The following is a 13,399-nucleotide window of genomic DNA, read 5'->3' on the forward strand; positions in this document are numbered from 1 at the left end:
GGGCACCCCTGATCTCTCCTGTGGCTGGCACATAGGTCCCAAGGCAGGGGCGGTCCCTTGTACAGAGCCACGCCCCGGGTTCCAAGCCACGCCCACCACCCACACTTAGGTCCAACCACAGTGCTCAAAATCAGCCACACCCCTTGGCTATAGACACGCCCTGAACACAAAACCACACCCACATGTCACACTCAGGTCCAATCACAACATTCAGTCCCAGCCACGCCTCCAGCCCCATGGCTAGGAGCAGTTGAGGAGCGAGTTCTGAATGTCTTCGAGGACTTGTCGTAGCAATTCCTCCCGGGGTTTGGTGCCATCCAGATACTCTGCAAGGACAAAGGTCACAGTCAGGGGGGCCACCAAGTTCCAAGGAAGCTGCTGGCTCAGCAGAATGGGTACCCCCCCCAGGGTTGAAGGGTACGGATTGGGGCCCCATGTGGGCTGGAAGCCAGAGCAACTGCAGTTGTGTGTCCAGGAGGGGCATGGGCCGGGCACACACTCCGCTGCCTCCACTTACCCACTTCCACGCCATCTGCCTCCATCTTCTGTTTGTACCTCTGGTACATGGGCCACACGTGGCCATCGAAGAGGCCTGGGGGGTCGGGCACTGTGTAGCTTCGAGAACTGGGGAGGGCGACAGATGGACACCTTTGAGGGTCAGGCCCTCTATAGGATCTGGGGGCCGGTGGGAGGGTAACTGAGGAAGTCAGGGGACCCCTGGGGCTTTGGGTTTCTGGCCAGTCTGTGTCCTATGGGCATTGTCACTGGGTTTTCTGGTCTCACAGGGGATTTGGGGGGATCCACACCACCCCCCTCATCAGCTCTCTCCTTGTCTCTCACCTTCTCCTCCTTTTGCACTCCTCATAAGGCACAGTGAGGAAATAGCGTCGGCTGTACAAGTCCACTATGGGCCTAGACAGAGGTAGGATGGGGTGATACTCAGGACCTCAGGTTCAAGCCCATAGTCCCAGCAGCCCCCCAAGACTTCCACTTTCAGGGACTTTCCTGGGGGCAGGGGGATGCAGGCTGGGGAAGGGTGTGGGTTGGTTTAGGGGCCAGAGCCAGAGAGAATCCATTATCCCTCCACGATCATCCCACCTCTTCCCACTTTCCTGGGCCCAGAGAGGTGATATTTCTGACTCAAGGACGCACAGCAAGATGGGGGAGAGGTGCTGTGCACGTGCTGAGAACACTTTTTATTAATCTATTTAGGCTTATTTGTTTTATGTTTGGACCACACCTGGAGGGGCAGTTCTGATAGGGTTTGGGGACACTCGTGGGGGTGCTGGGATTGAACCCAGGTCGGTCAGTGCAATGCAAACGTGCCCACATGACCACCTCTCTGGTCCTACTGTGGTTGCGGCAAGGTTTCTGCAGGAATACTGTTTTCCTGATAAGCCTGGACTTGTACCCCAAACCTCTGACATGTACTCAGCTCAGTCCAGACTACCCTCTGCACCTGAACCTCTTCCCTCCACCTCACTGACAACCATCTATCCCCCTGCTGGATTCCTTGGGCCCATCCAAGAGGAGAGGCAGAGCAGTCCCAACCCTTCCAAGAGGGTTCCCGAGTGTTTGGGCTAGACCCTTGAGGGCTCACTTGTAGCTGTAGAGAAGAAAACCCTCCAAAATGAGGATGTGGGTGTCCGAGGTGTTGGGGGGTGGCACGCTGACCCCGTGGGCACGGGCGAATTTGCGGGGGTTGTTCAGCCAGGCTTGCACTGTGCTCAGCATCGCTTCCATGTCCAGGGACTCCAACACTGGGAAAGGGAGAGGTGAGGTTGGGGTGGGCAAAGGGCATCATGTCATGGGCATGGCCTAGGGTTGACAATGAGGGGGTGACCTTGTCTTCAAAGGAGGGCATGACCTGGGTAGTCAGGGGCGTGGCCAGACCTTTAGGGGCGTGGCCATACTACCAAGGACATGGCTATGTCAAAGTGTAGAATAAGGACTGCCAGGGGCATGGCCATACCAGTGAGGGCAGGGCTAAACTATTGGGGGTGTGGCCAGGCTGCCAGGGGTGTGGTGATGTCAAAGGCATAAAAGGACTACCAGGGCGTGTTCATGGATTTGGGGGTGTGGCTAGGATTCTGGGGGCGTGGCCAGACAGTAGAGGGTGTGGCCAGGCCTTAGCGGCCTGTGGCCATGTCAAGGGATTGGAAGGGTTGCCAGGGGGCGTGGTTTATGCTTAAGGGACGTGGGTGGGATGCTGGGGCGTGGCCATACTGTTGTAGAGGGTGTGGCCAGTTCTTAGGGGCGTGGCCTCACCCTGAACTGTGGTCCTTACCATCCCACTGTTTGAAGCCATCTTCTCCCACAGGGATTTGGTCTTGGGGCTGGAAGAAAGGAACAGAGGGGTCAGAATTGAGTCTCCTCAAGCCCCCTCCCCAGGGTGCCTGCCCCATCCCGGTGCTTGGGGAGGCCATACTCTAAACTGGCATGGACCCCCTCTTGCCCCCACATCAGTGACAACTTGGCCCCAGGAGGAGAGGGACTTTATTAAAATCTATGCCCGAGGGACACTCCACAAAACCTTGAGGCCAGCTCTGGGGCCCATCCTGCAGATGAAAAGTGGGGGTGCATGGGGGTCCGTAGGCTCTTTCTTATTCTTCCTGACCCTGGGTGTTCCCAGGGAGAGCCTGGAGCTCAGGAGGACGGGCACTGGGCCACTGGACAGTCATGGCAGGCTGGGTGGTGCCAGTCCCCTACTCGGGGTGCCACTTCCCTCCCCCGTGTCCCCAGAGAAGGGGCAGCACCTTAAAAAAATCATCTTGGTGGATCACACAGCAGTTGGGCAAAGACTTCAGCAGGTTGTTGGTCAGGGTGGTTTTGCCACCATTGGTCATACTGTGAGGAGAAAGAAGGTTCTAGAAGCTACTGCCAGGGACCCCTCCTTCCCCTCTCCCAGGGGTGCTAGCCTGGATCTATGAGCCTCTCTTTATTTGGGGGGCACACCTGGCAGTGCTCAGGGATTAATCCTAGTTCTGTGTTCAGAAATTACTCTTGGTAGATTTGGGGGGGACTCTATGGGATGCCAGGAATGGAACCCAGATTGGCTGTGTGCAAGGCAAACACACTCCTCACTGTGCTATCGCTCTAGTCTCTCTTTCTCTCTGTGTCTCTAGCTCTGTTTGTCTGTTTGTCTCTTTTTCTCTCTCTCTGACCCAGTTGATGCTCAGGGGTTACTCCTGGCTCTGCACTCAGGGGTCATTTCTGGTGGTGCTCAGGGGACCAACTGGAATGCTGGGGATTGAACCTGGGTCAGTGTGTGCTAGGCAAGTGCCCCCCCCCCCATCTCTCCAGCCCTTCTGGGGGCCTCTCCCCTCATGCATTTCTTGCACCTCTCACTCCTGGAATCACGCTCCAATACAAAAAAACACTGAATTATAGGGCTGGAGAGAGAGCGAGAGCCTAAAGGGCTAAGAGAAGGTCTGCAGGTGGGGTCCCCCATGCCATCCCCACCACTGTTTCCTGAGCACTGCAGGAAGTGAGCTTTGGCACAGAGGACACAAAGGAACACAAATCCCCCCCCGAAGTGGGTGAGACAAAAAATACTGTCAAAGCGGGCAGTTAGTTACAAGGCACAGAGCGACAATGAATGAGTGTCCTTAAGAGATGAACAAGGGGGCCTGGAGAGATAGCACAGCGGCGTTTGCCTTGCAAGCAGCCGATCCAGGACCAAAGGTGGTTGGTTTGAATCCCGGTGTCCCATATGGTCCCCCGTGCCTGCCAGGAGCTATTTCTGAGCAGACAGCCAGGAGTAACCCCTGAGCACCGCTGGGTGTGGCCCAAAAACAAATAAAACAAAACAAACAAACAAAAAAAAAGAGATGAACAAGGGCCTGAGGGATAGATAGCACAGCAGGTAGGGTGCTAGCCTTGTAGGCAATTGGCCTTGGTTTGATCCCCCGGCATCCCATTGGGTCCCCAAGTCCTGCCAGAAATAATCCCTGAGTGCAGAGTCAGGAGTAACTAAACCCTGAACATCGCCAGGTGTTGGTCTGGTTCCTTCCCCCCAAAAAGTGATGATCACAGCCGATACCCTTTAGATTTCTGACACCCCACACAGTTCCAGGAGCACTGCCAGGAGTAACCCCCGAGCACCGCCAAGGGTGGCCCCCAAATCAACTCCCCAAAATAAGACAAAAAGGCAATGGGGAACATAGCTTCATTCATCATCATGGGGTGAGGGGGCTGCTAATGCCCTGGGAAGACTTGGGGTCTCATGAATGATACCTCTGTACTCAGAGGCAGCCCCAGAACAGGGTTGGGTCTCCCTTTCCATCTGCCCTTTGCTGTAAAGTGGGGGGGGACCATCAGTAGATAGAATAGGAATTTCGGGCCTGGAGAAATAGCACAGCGGCATTTGCCTTGCAAGCAGCCGATCCAGGACCAAAGGTGGTTGGTTCGAATCCCAGTGTCCCATATGGTCCCCGTGCCTGCCAGGAGCTATTTCTGAGCAGACAGCCAGGAGTAACCCCTGAGCATCGCCGGGTGTGGCCCAAAAACAAAAAACAAAACAAAACAAACAAACAAACAAAAAAAAAAGAATAGGAATTTCAAGAGTTGTAAAAAGAGTCACAAATCAGGGTGTGTGGGGTTAATACCATGCAGTCTCCCCTACTTAAACTGACTGAGTGCCTAAGAATCTGACTTCTGAGGTCATCACATAGTAAAGTCAAAGGCACACGACTAGGAGGTTATTCGGAACCCGCCCTCAATCTATGTGCGGGCCATGGTGCATACGCTCCTCACCCCAACTCCAACCTGCCCCATCATCAGTTTGCAGGGATGGGGGTGTAGTACCCCAATCCCTCAAGATGACCCAGCCAGAGGACAACTGATTTCCACTTAGAAAATAAAATACACCCCAATGAATTCACTGTGTCAGCTTGAATGCTCTACCAGGGCTCCCTTTTCCCCCATCCCCAAGTCCAGTGGCCTAAACCACGGACATCGCCTTCTCTTCCTTTCAAGCCCCCCCCCATGCCCCTCCACTCACCCGCCAATGCCTACGATGTATTTCTTCATGTCTGCAGGATGGACAGGCAGGTTGGCAGGGCCCGCGTTGGCACTCACGCAGCTCGCACAGGACTCCCCGCTGTGCCCCACGCTGCGCCCCAGTGCCCGCCCTGCAGTGCACTCCTTTGCCGCTGGTCCGGGCTTCATTGACAAAAGCCTCTGGCGCCTTTATAGCCACGCACAGTCTTGAGGACTGCGTGGGGGAGGCGGCCCTGGGCCTATGGGCAAGCTCAACCCTTGAGGGGGGGTGAAGGGGGCAGTCACACCTGTCCCCACCGGATGGAAATAGATCCGCGTTGTCGCCTTTGGCCTAAATTAGTCACGGGCCGGTTGTGGGGTGTGTGTGTGTATGGGGTGTGTGTGTGTGGATGGATGTCACCTCAGCTGTCCCCTCCCTCCTCCCAGCCCCACAGATCTGCGCGCACGTCCCTCCAGGCTAAAAATACCATTTGTCCCCTGGCCTGACCCTGACATTCACTCTGGTGTGGGTAGAGTTGGCACCCCCCAACTCAGTGCCCCAGCACCCCTGCTGGTGTGTGTCCCAGTATGGTTAGGGTAACCCAGGCTCAGGTCCAGAGTCTCAATGTGAGACTCTTAGGGTTCCTGGGTCTCCCTCATCCTCAAAACAGATGGCGGGTATCCTCAGTCCTAACTTTTTATTTTTTATTTTTTTGCCATATCTGGTTTTGCTCAGGGGTTATCTGGGCTCTGCACTCAGAGATCTCTTCTGATGGTGCTCAGAAGGTCCTATGGAAGCTGAAGATTGAACTTGGATCAGCTGCCTGTAAGGCAGATGCCCTACCCACTGTACTATCTCTCTGGCCCCTATCCTGTATGTTTTGGGCCACACCACACCCCAGTGGTACTCAGAGGTTACTCTTGTCTCTATGTTCAGTAATTACTTCTGGCAGACTCAGGGGGAATATGGGATATTGGGGATTGAAACTAGATCACCAAAACATAAAGGGGTGGGGGCTGGAGCTATAGCAAAGTAGCAGGGCGTTTGCCGTGCAAGAGGCTGACCTGGGACGGATCCAGTTCGATTCTCGGCATCCCATATGGTCCCCTGAGCCTGCCAAGAGTGACTTTTGAGTGCAGAGCCAGGAGTAACCCCTGACCACTGCTGGATATGGCCCAAAAACAAAAACAAAAACAAAAACAAAAGGTATTTAAGAAAATAAAACAAATAAAAAGAGGGGCCAGAGCAGTGGCACAAGCTGTAAGACATTTGCCTTGAGCGTGCTAGCCTAGGACGAAACATAGTTCGATCCCCTGGTGTCCCATATGGTCCACCAAGCCAGGAGCAATTTCTGAGAGCATAGCCAAGAGTAACCCCTGTGTGTCACCGGGTGTGGTCCAAAAACCAAAAAAAAAAAAAAAAAAAAAAAAAGAATGAAAGAAAGAAAAAAGAAAGAAACTGGATTAGTACCATGCCTGACAGATGCCCTACCCACTGTATCATCTCTCTGGCCTCTGTCCTGCTAGTTTTGTGTCTCGAAGCGAAGGGGTCAAAAGCTGGGGATGAGGAAGCAGGAAGAGGTTCCAAATTTTTTGATAGAACTGGGGAGTGAAGGGCTGGAGAGATAGCATGGAGGTAAAGCCTTTGCCTTTCATGCAGAAGGACTGTAGTTCGAATTCCGGCATCCCATATGGTCCCCTGTGCCTACCAGAGGTTATTTCTGAGCCCTAGAGCCAGGAGTAACCCCTGAGCACTGCTGGGTGTGACCCAACCCCCCCCCCCAAAAAAAAAAGAACTGGGGAGTGGGATGTTGGTGGGTCCTCTCCCTTGTATCTATCACTCATGAAATATTTGGGTTTCATGAAACCCCACTTTCCATCCTAGAGAGAATGCAGATTCGGGGGCTGGAGAGATATCATGGAGGTAGGGCATTTGCCTTTTATGTAGAAGGACGGTGGTTCGAATCCCAGCATCCCATATGGTCCCCCGAGCCTGCCAGGAGTGATTTCTGAGCCCAGAGCCAGGAGGAACCCTTGAGCACTGCTGGGTGTGACCCCCCAAAACAAAAACAAAACAAACAAACCAAAAAAAGAATGCAGATTTGGGTTGCTGGTCATACAAAGATAGGAGGAGTGCGTGCTGTCTAGCATGCAGGTTTATTTCATGATCATTTATGTATTCATTTGGTTTGGGGGTACACACCCAGTGGTGCTTAGGATTGACTTCTGGCTCTGTCTCAGGAATCACCTCTGGAGGAGGAGCTCAGGGGACCTCATGGGATGCGGAGGATGGAACCTGGGTCAGCTGCATGCAAGGCCAATGCCCTTCTCACTGTACTATCACTCCCCCCCCCCCCCGCAGTTATTTTTATAGGGGCCCCAGCTGGCTACAGTGCACGTGCCCAATAGATGTGGTGCTGGGGATTAAGTCCAAGGCTTCTCATGTGCTTGCCCTGTGCTTAACCACTTGAGTCACCTCCTACCCTCACCCCCCTCATTCTATTTGCATGTCCCAAATGTCCAGTTGTCAGGTGGTTGATGGCTCAGCTCGGTGTTCCTGCTTTGCACAGGAAAGCTTGATCCCCAGCAGCCTTGGGAGGGACCCCACCAAGTACCTGGCAGGAAGTAGCCACGGAACAGCGCTGGTGCAGCCCCCAAATTAAAAAAAAACCATAAAAAAACCAAGAATAAACCCTCCACAACCTGGGACAGGAGCAATCGGACAGAGGGGAGGGTATTTGACTTGCATGGCGCTGATCCAGGTTCGATCTCCGGCATCCCATAGTGTCCCCTGAGCACTGCCAGGAGTAACTCCTGAGCATTACCAGATGCGGCCCAACTCCCTCATACCCAAAACACTGAAATATAAAACGACCCAAAATGGGGCTGGCTGGAGTGATAGCACAGCAGGTAGGGAATTTACCTTGCATGTGGCTGACATGCATCCCTGGCATCCCATTGGGTCCTCCAAGCCTTTCAGGAGTGATTTCTTTTTTTCTTTTTTTTTTTTTTTTTTGGTTTTTGGGCCACACCCGGTAACGCTCAGGGGTTACTCCTGGCTATGCGCTCAGAAGTCGCTCCTGGCTTGGGGGACCATATGGGACGCCGGGGGATCGAACCGCGGTCCGTCTCCTAGGCTAGCGCAGGTAAGGCAGGCACCTTACCTCCAGCGCCACCGCCCGGCCCCTCAGGAGTGATTTCTGAGCACAGCCAGGAGTAACCCCTGAGCACCACTGGGTATGACCCCTCAAAAAAACACTAAAACCCAAACTTTCCACAACACCAACGAATCCCCTTTCCTCGCTGTCCTCTTGGACCTGACTGTAGAAAAAAAATTTTTTATCTCTTGCTTCCTCCACTTCTGGCTAGACCCAGCACCCCCTGAGGCTCCAGGGGCAGGAAAGCCCTGACCCTGGACTTGACCTCTAGCCCAATTTCTAGGACAAGAATTTCTTGGGAGCCTCCTGTGGGTCACGTGTTCCCAGCCACGGGGTACAGGAGGAGTCTAGATAGAGGCGACCCAGGGGCGCCTTCTGGGTCAGCTGTGCTGGCCATCAGCCTGTCCCCAAATAGCACACCAGATCAGGCAGCTTAGAAAGTGACGATGGACAGGCCCCAGGCGAGGGAGTCAGCACAGCGGGGAGGACGTATGCTGTGCATGCAGCTGGCCTGGGTTCGATCCCCAGCACCCCCAGGACTGCGAGGAGGGATTCCTGAGTGCAGAACCAGGATGACTGGATGAGCGCGGCCAGGCGTGGCCCTAAAACAAAGCAGAAGAAAGTGAGGGATCTGGCTGGGATCCAAGGGCCAGAGCCCAGGCTTTATTCCAGGTTGGTGCTGGGAATCGAACCCTGGGTACAGAGCATGAACTCTTCCTGTTCTTTGTGCTGACTCTCCCGAGTCCAGAAATGCTACTTGGATTTTGGATTTCTTTCTGGGGTGGGATGGGAGTGGGTTTTGGCAACACCTGGTGGTGCTCAGAGACTACATGCTGGCCACTGTGTTCTGTAACGCCCCCTTGGTGGTGCTCAGGGGCTACTCATGGCTCTGTGCTTGGGAGTGGCCCCCTTGGTGGTGCCCAGAGGCTATATACTGGCAGTTCTGTGCTCAGAGGGCTATTCCTGGCTCAGTGCTCAGGAGTGATCCCTGGTATGCTCAATGGGTTGTACCTAGCTCTGTGCTCAGAAGTGACACCTGGTGGTGCTTGGGGGACCATAAGTAGCGAAAAGGATGGACCCCAGATCTGTGCTCCAGCCCTTTGAGCTGTCTCTGTGGACCCCCCAAAGCCTCTTTCCATGGTCCAGTAAACAGAGTCAATGCAGCACAGAGAAACAAAATCACCACCAGAGACCCGAGTGAAGTTCATTTGTTATCTGCTCCATCCTGGGTCTTTGAAGGCACACAAATGTGTCTAGAATCCTGCAAGGTTCATGGGAAGAACAAGGCTGAATCAAAGATGCCCCCTTCTCTGTCTTTGGCATCATTTTCCAATGGCGAGAGGAACCCTTCAGAGGACCCCATGGAGAAAAGACCTCAGGTAAGAAAACTTAAAATCAGTTGAAAAAGAGAAATAAAACATTGTGTTTGGAAACCAACAAGATTCTGTGTTTCTCCAACACCCCATTTTCATCGGCACCCTCCCAGGCTCTCTCTCCTCTGAAGAGGCCCACATTTTCCCCACCTCCGCCCACTCTCTTGGCCAGACCCAGCAATGCTCAGGGCTTCCTTCTGTTTCTACACTTAGAAATTACTCCTGGAGGCAGTCAGAAGTGCTGGAGATTGAATCTGTGAAATTCAGTCACTTGCCAACCAAGCGCCTTAATTCTCTGGCTTTCCACAGCATTCTCTTTTGAATGCATTTTTCCTTTTATTTTGTTTTGGCCACACCTGATGGTGCTCCAGATCACTCCTGGTGGTGCTCCATGGACCCCAAGCCATGTCAGGTTGGAACCCAGGTCAGCTGCTTGCAAGGCAAGTGCCTTCACGGCTGAACTGTCTCTCCAGCCCCTTGTTCCTATTTTCTTTCTTTATCTCTTTCTTCTCATCATAAAATGATGACCTGCTGAATGAGGGAAAGCATTTGCACCCCAAGAAAAAAATGACATCTTTTTTTTTTTTGTGCAGCAGGCTGACTCTGGGGTATCAGGAGAAAAACAAATACTGGGTGACCTTCTGCATGCACTTAGACAGGAACAGAGATCTGAGGTCATTGAGGACATGGCAGGGGTGTGCCGGGGGTCTGAGGACTGTACGGGCAGGATGTTGGCACTTTGGAGGTGAGTCGGGGGTGGAAACACTGAACCTCTATTACATATGCACATTGGCATTCTCATGTCACCCAGGTTACTTCCATAATGAGGAATAAGAGGCTGGAGATGGGGGGCCCAAGGGGTGAAGTGCTTGCTTTGCAATGTAGTCAATGCCAGTTTGATCCCTGGCACTATGTAGGGTTCCCTGAGCCCTACCAGGAGTGGCCACTGAGTATTAGCTGTGAACCCCCAAACAAACCAAAAAGTAAGAACCCCCTCCTCCCCCCAAAAGAAAAACCATTCACTATAATATTCCATTTACCAAAAAAAAAAAAAAAAAAGAACAGGGGCCAGGAAGGTGGCGCTAGAGGTAAGGTGTCTGCCTTGCAAACGCTAGCGTAGGACGGACCGCGGTTTGATCCCCTGGTGTCCCATATGGTCTCCCCAAGCCAGGAGCGATTTCTGAGCGCATAACCAGGAGTAACCCCTGAGCGTCAAATGGGTGTGGCCTTAAAACAAAAAACAAAAAACAAACAAAACAAAACAAAAAAAAAAAAGAACATAGGGGCAAGAATGATAGCACAGTGGGGAGGAAGCTTGTCATGGGTTGGGTTTGTTTTCCGGCACCCCATAGGGTACCTCAAGCCACACCAGGAGTCAGCTCTGTGCACTGCCAGATGTGGCCTCAAAAGAAAACAAATGAAAACAGAATTGGAGAGATAATACAGTGGAGAGGGTGCTTGCTTTGCACGTGGCTAACCCAGGTTTGATCCCCAGCACCTATGAGCCCCACCAGGAATAATTCCTGGATGCAGAGCCAGGAGTAACCTCTGAATACAGCTGGGTGTGGTCCCAAGATCAAAAAGTAATTTAGAGGGGCCAAAGCATTAGCACAGTGATAGGACATTTACTTTGTACGCTGCTGACCCAGACAGACCCGGGTTCAATTCCCTGCATCCCATATGTTTCCCTCAAACCTGCCAGGAATGATTTCTGAGTGCAGAGCCAGGAATAATCCCTGAGCACTGCTGGGTGTGGCCAAAACATCATCATCAACAAAAACAACCCCCCCCCCTAAAAAAAAAAAAGAAAGAAAAATTAGGGACTGGAGTGATAGCACAGCGGTAAGGCATTTACCTTGCACGTGGCCAACACAGAGTGGACCCCAGTTCAAATCCTGGCATCCCATATGGTCCCCCAAGCTTGCTAGAATCGATTTCTGAGTGCAGAGCCAGGAGAGCTGTTGGGTGTGATCCAAAAACCAAAACCAAAACCAACCAACCAAACAATCAAACAAAAAGTAAAGAAACAATTAGAAACCCAAAGAAACCAAAATCATATGGGTCCTAAGAGAGAGCATAGCAGGTAGGAGAATGCCTTGAACACTGCTAGGTGTGGCCCCTGAACCAAAATAAATAAATTAAAAAATTTAAGGCACTGGGAGATAACCAAATGGTTAGGGTTATCCTTGGTGCCATGTGGTCTCCCAAGCATTACTGGGTGCAGCCCCATAGGGCCCCCATACCTGGTTGGGTGACCTCAGTCCTCCCTGACATCACATCCTTAAGTCCTTGCATAGAACCATCCTCTCAGTTTGCTGGAAATTACTTTTGGAGTTCTCCTATGCCCCCCCCCCCAAAACAAACTCCCCAAATATGAAGCTGCAATAAAGCTTCTCCTGAGAAATTATCCAGAGGAGCCCAAAGTGAGACAGAAAGAGGCACGTCAGTTGGGACACTTGGGGCCTTGGGTCCATGCTGGTCACAGTCATTTTAGCTACAACCTGTCACCACCCCAGGACTGTTTCATTTTGTTTGGTTTTTGGGCCACACTTGGCAACTCTCGGGTATTACTCCTTGCTCTGAGCTCAGGGGGACCCTGGAGGATGTTGGGGCTCCTGCAAAGCAAAGCTCCTTCCCCACTGTGCTCTATATACCACTCTAACCTCCCTCTAGACTGGTTTTATTATTATTTTTCAGCGGAAGAGTTTTCTCAAGGCTTGCTTTATGTCCTTGTTTCTGAGACTGTAGATGAAGGGGTTCAGCATGGGGGTGACCACCGTGTACATGACCGAGGCCACAGCTGTGTCCCTGGGATTCTGGGTGGCCTCTGAACTCAGGTAGACCCCCAACCCCGTACCATAGAATAGGGAGACCACAGAGAGGTGCGAGCCACAGGTGGAGAAGGCCTTGGACTTGCCACCCGCCGAAGAGATTCGCAGCACGGAGGACACGATCTTGCTGTAGGAGAAGAGGATGCCGGTGAGGGGAATGACCCCCAACAGGCCGGCCGCCAGGTAGACCACAATCTCGTTGAGGGAGGTGTCTGAGCAGGCCCTCTGGAGCAGCTGATTGAGCTCGCAGAAGAAGTGAGGGATCTCCGAGGGGGGGCAGAAGGACAATCTCAGAACCAAAAGACTGTGGACCAAAGCATCCAAGACACTCAGCACCCATGAAGCCAGCAGCAAAAGCCCACAGAACTTGGGGTTCATGATGACCGTGTAGTGCAATGGGTGGCAGATGGCCACGAAGCGGTCGTAGGCCATGGCGGTCAGCAGGAAGTTGTCGAGGCCCCCGAAGACCATGAAGAAGAACATCTGGCTGAGGCAGCCCGCGTAGCTTATTATCTTGCTGTGCGTCTGAATATTCAGTAGCATCTTGGGGATGGTGGTGGAGACAAAACACAAGTCGCTGAAGGACAGCTGGGAGAGGAAGAAGTACATGGGTGTATGCAGGTGGGGGTCGCTGAGGATGGCCAGGACGATGAGCAGGTTGCCCCAAAATGTCACCAGATACATGGCCAGGAAGCACCAGAAGGTGAGGGGCTGGAAAACGGCGTCTTCGGAGAATCCCAGGAGGAGAAACTGAGACGTCTGGCTGTGGTTTTCTGGGGCCATGGAGTCCAGGAAACGGCTGCAACAGAAGCAAAACTCCTGTGCATTTTTTTATTATTATTATTTTTTACCTTATTTTGGTTTTAGGGCCACAGTGCCCTGTGGTGTTCTGGGTTCCTCCTGGCTCTACACTCAGGAATCACTCCTGACCTTAGGCGCAGGGGTCTCACACTCAATTTACCTGGGGGCCGCAGGAGGCAAAGTCGGGTGAGGCAGGGTCGCATAAGGGATTTCACACACACAAAAAGTAAGCGAATAATCGCAAATACTGCGATAT

General features: G+C 52.7%; 2 protein-coding genes across 2 annotated transcripts; both read right to left on the reverse strand.

Annotated features, from left to right (window-relative positions):
* Nucleotides 1-240: 240 nt before the first annotated feature.
* On the reverse strand, nucleotides 241-5,471 carry NMRK2 (nicotinamide riboside kinase 2). The gene is made up of 9 exons (XM_049788314.1): nucleotides 5,434-5,471; nucleotides 5,080-5,240; nucleotides 5,003-5,033; nucleotides 2,757-2,847; nucleotides 2,288-2,336; nucleotides 1,601-1,760; nucleotides 841-912; nucleotides 518-624; nucleotides 241-326 (listed from the first exon to the last, which is right to left on the reverse strand). Exons 1-9 carry the CDS (start codon nucleotides 5,469-5,471, stop codon nucleotides 241-243), a joined length of 795 nt encoding a protein of 264 aa, XP_049644271.1.
* Nucleotides 5,472-12,204: 6,733 nt separating this feature from the next.
* Nucleotides 12,205-13,125, reverse strand: LOC126029678 (olfactory receptor 7A10-like). Its single transcript, XM_049787990.1, has one exon. It carries the CDS (start codon nucleotides 13,123-13,125, stop codon nucleotides 12,205-12,207), a length of 921 nt encoding a protein of 306 aa, XP_049643947.1.
* Nucleotides 13,126-13,399: the final 274 nt, after the last annotated feature.

Source organism: Suncus etruscus, chromosome 15, assembly GCF_024139225.1.
Source record: "Suncus etruscus isolate mSunEtr1 chromosome 15, mSunEtr1.pri.cur, whole genome shotgun sequence".
In the NCBI taxonomy this organism is placed as follows: domain Eukaryota; kingdom Metazoa; phylum Chordata; class Mammalia; order Eulipotyphla; family Soricidae; genus Suncus; species Suncus etruscus.

What these genes read in the sequence shown, in the direction of transcription:
- NMRK2 (XM_049788314.1), bottom strand. Translation starts at nt 5,471, where the DNA reads ATGGTATTTTTAGCCTGGAGGGACGTGCGCGCAGATCT. An exon ending in TACATCGTAGGCATTGGCGG is followed by an intron (nt 2,848 to 5,002) that starts GTGAGTGGAGGG and finishes TTCTCCTCACAG; the next exon opens with TATGACCAATGGTGGCAAAA. An exon ending in GGCAGATGGCGTGGAAGTGG is followed by an intron (nt 327 to 517) that starts GTAAGTGGAGGC and finishes TTGTCCTTGCAG; the next exon opens with AGTATCTGGATGGCACCAAA.
- LOC126029678 (XM_049787990.1), bottom strand. Translation starts at nt 13,125, where the DNA reads ATGGCCCCAGAAAACCACAGCCAGACGTCTCAGTTTCTCCTCCTGGGA.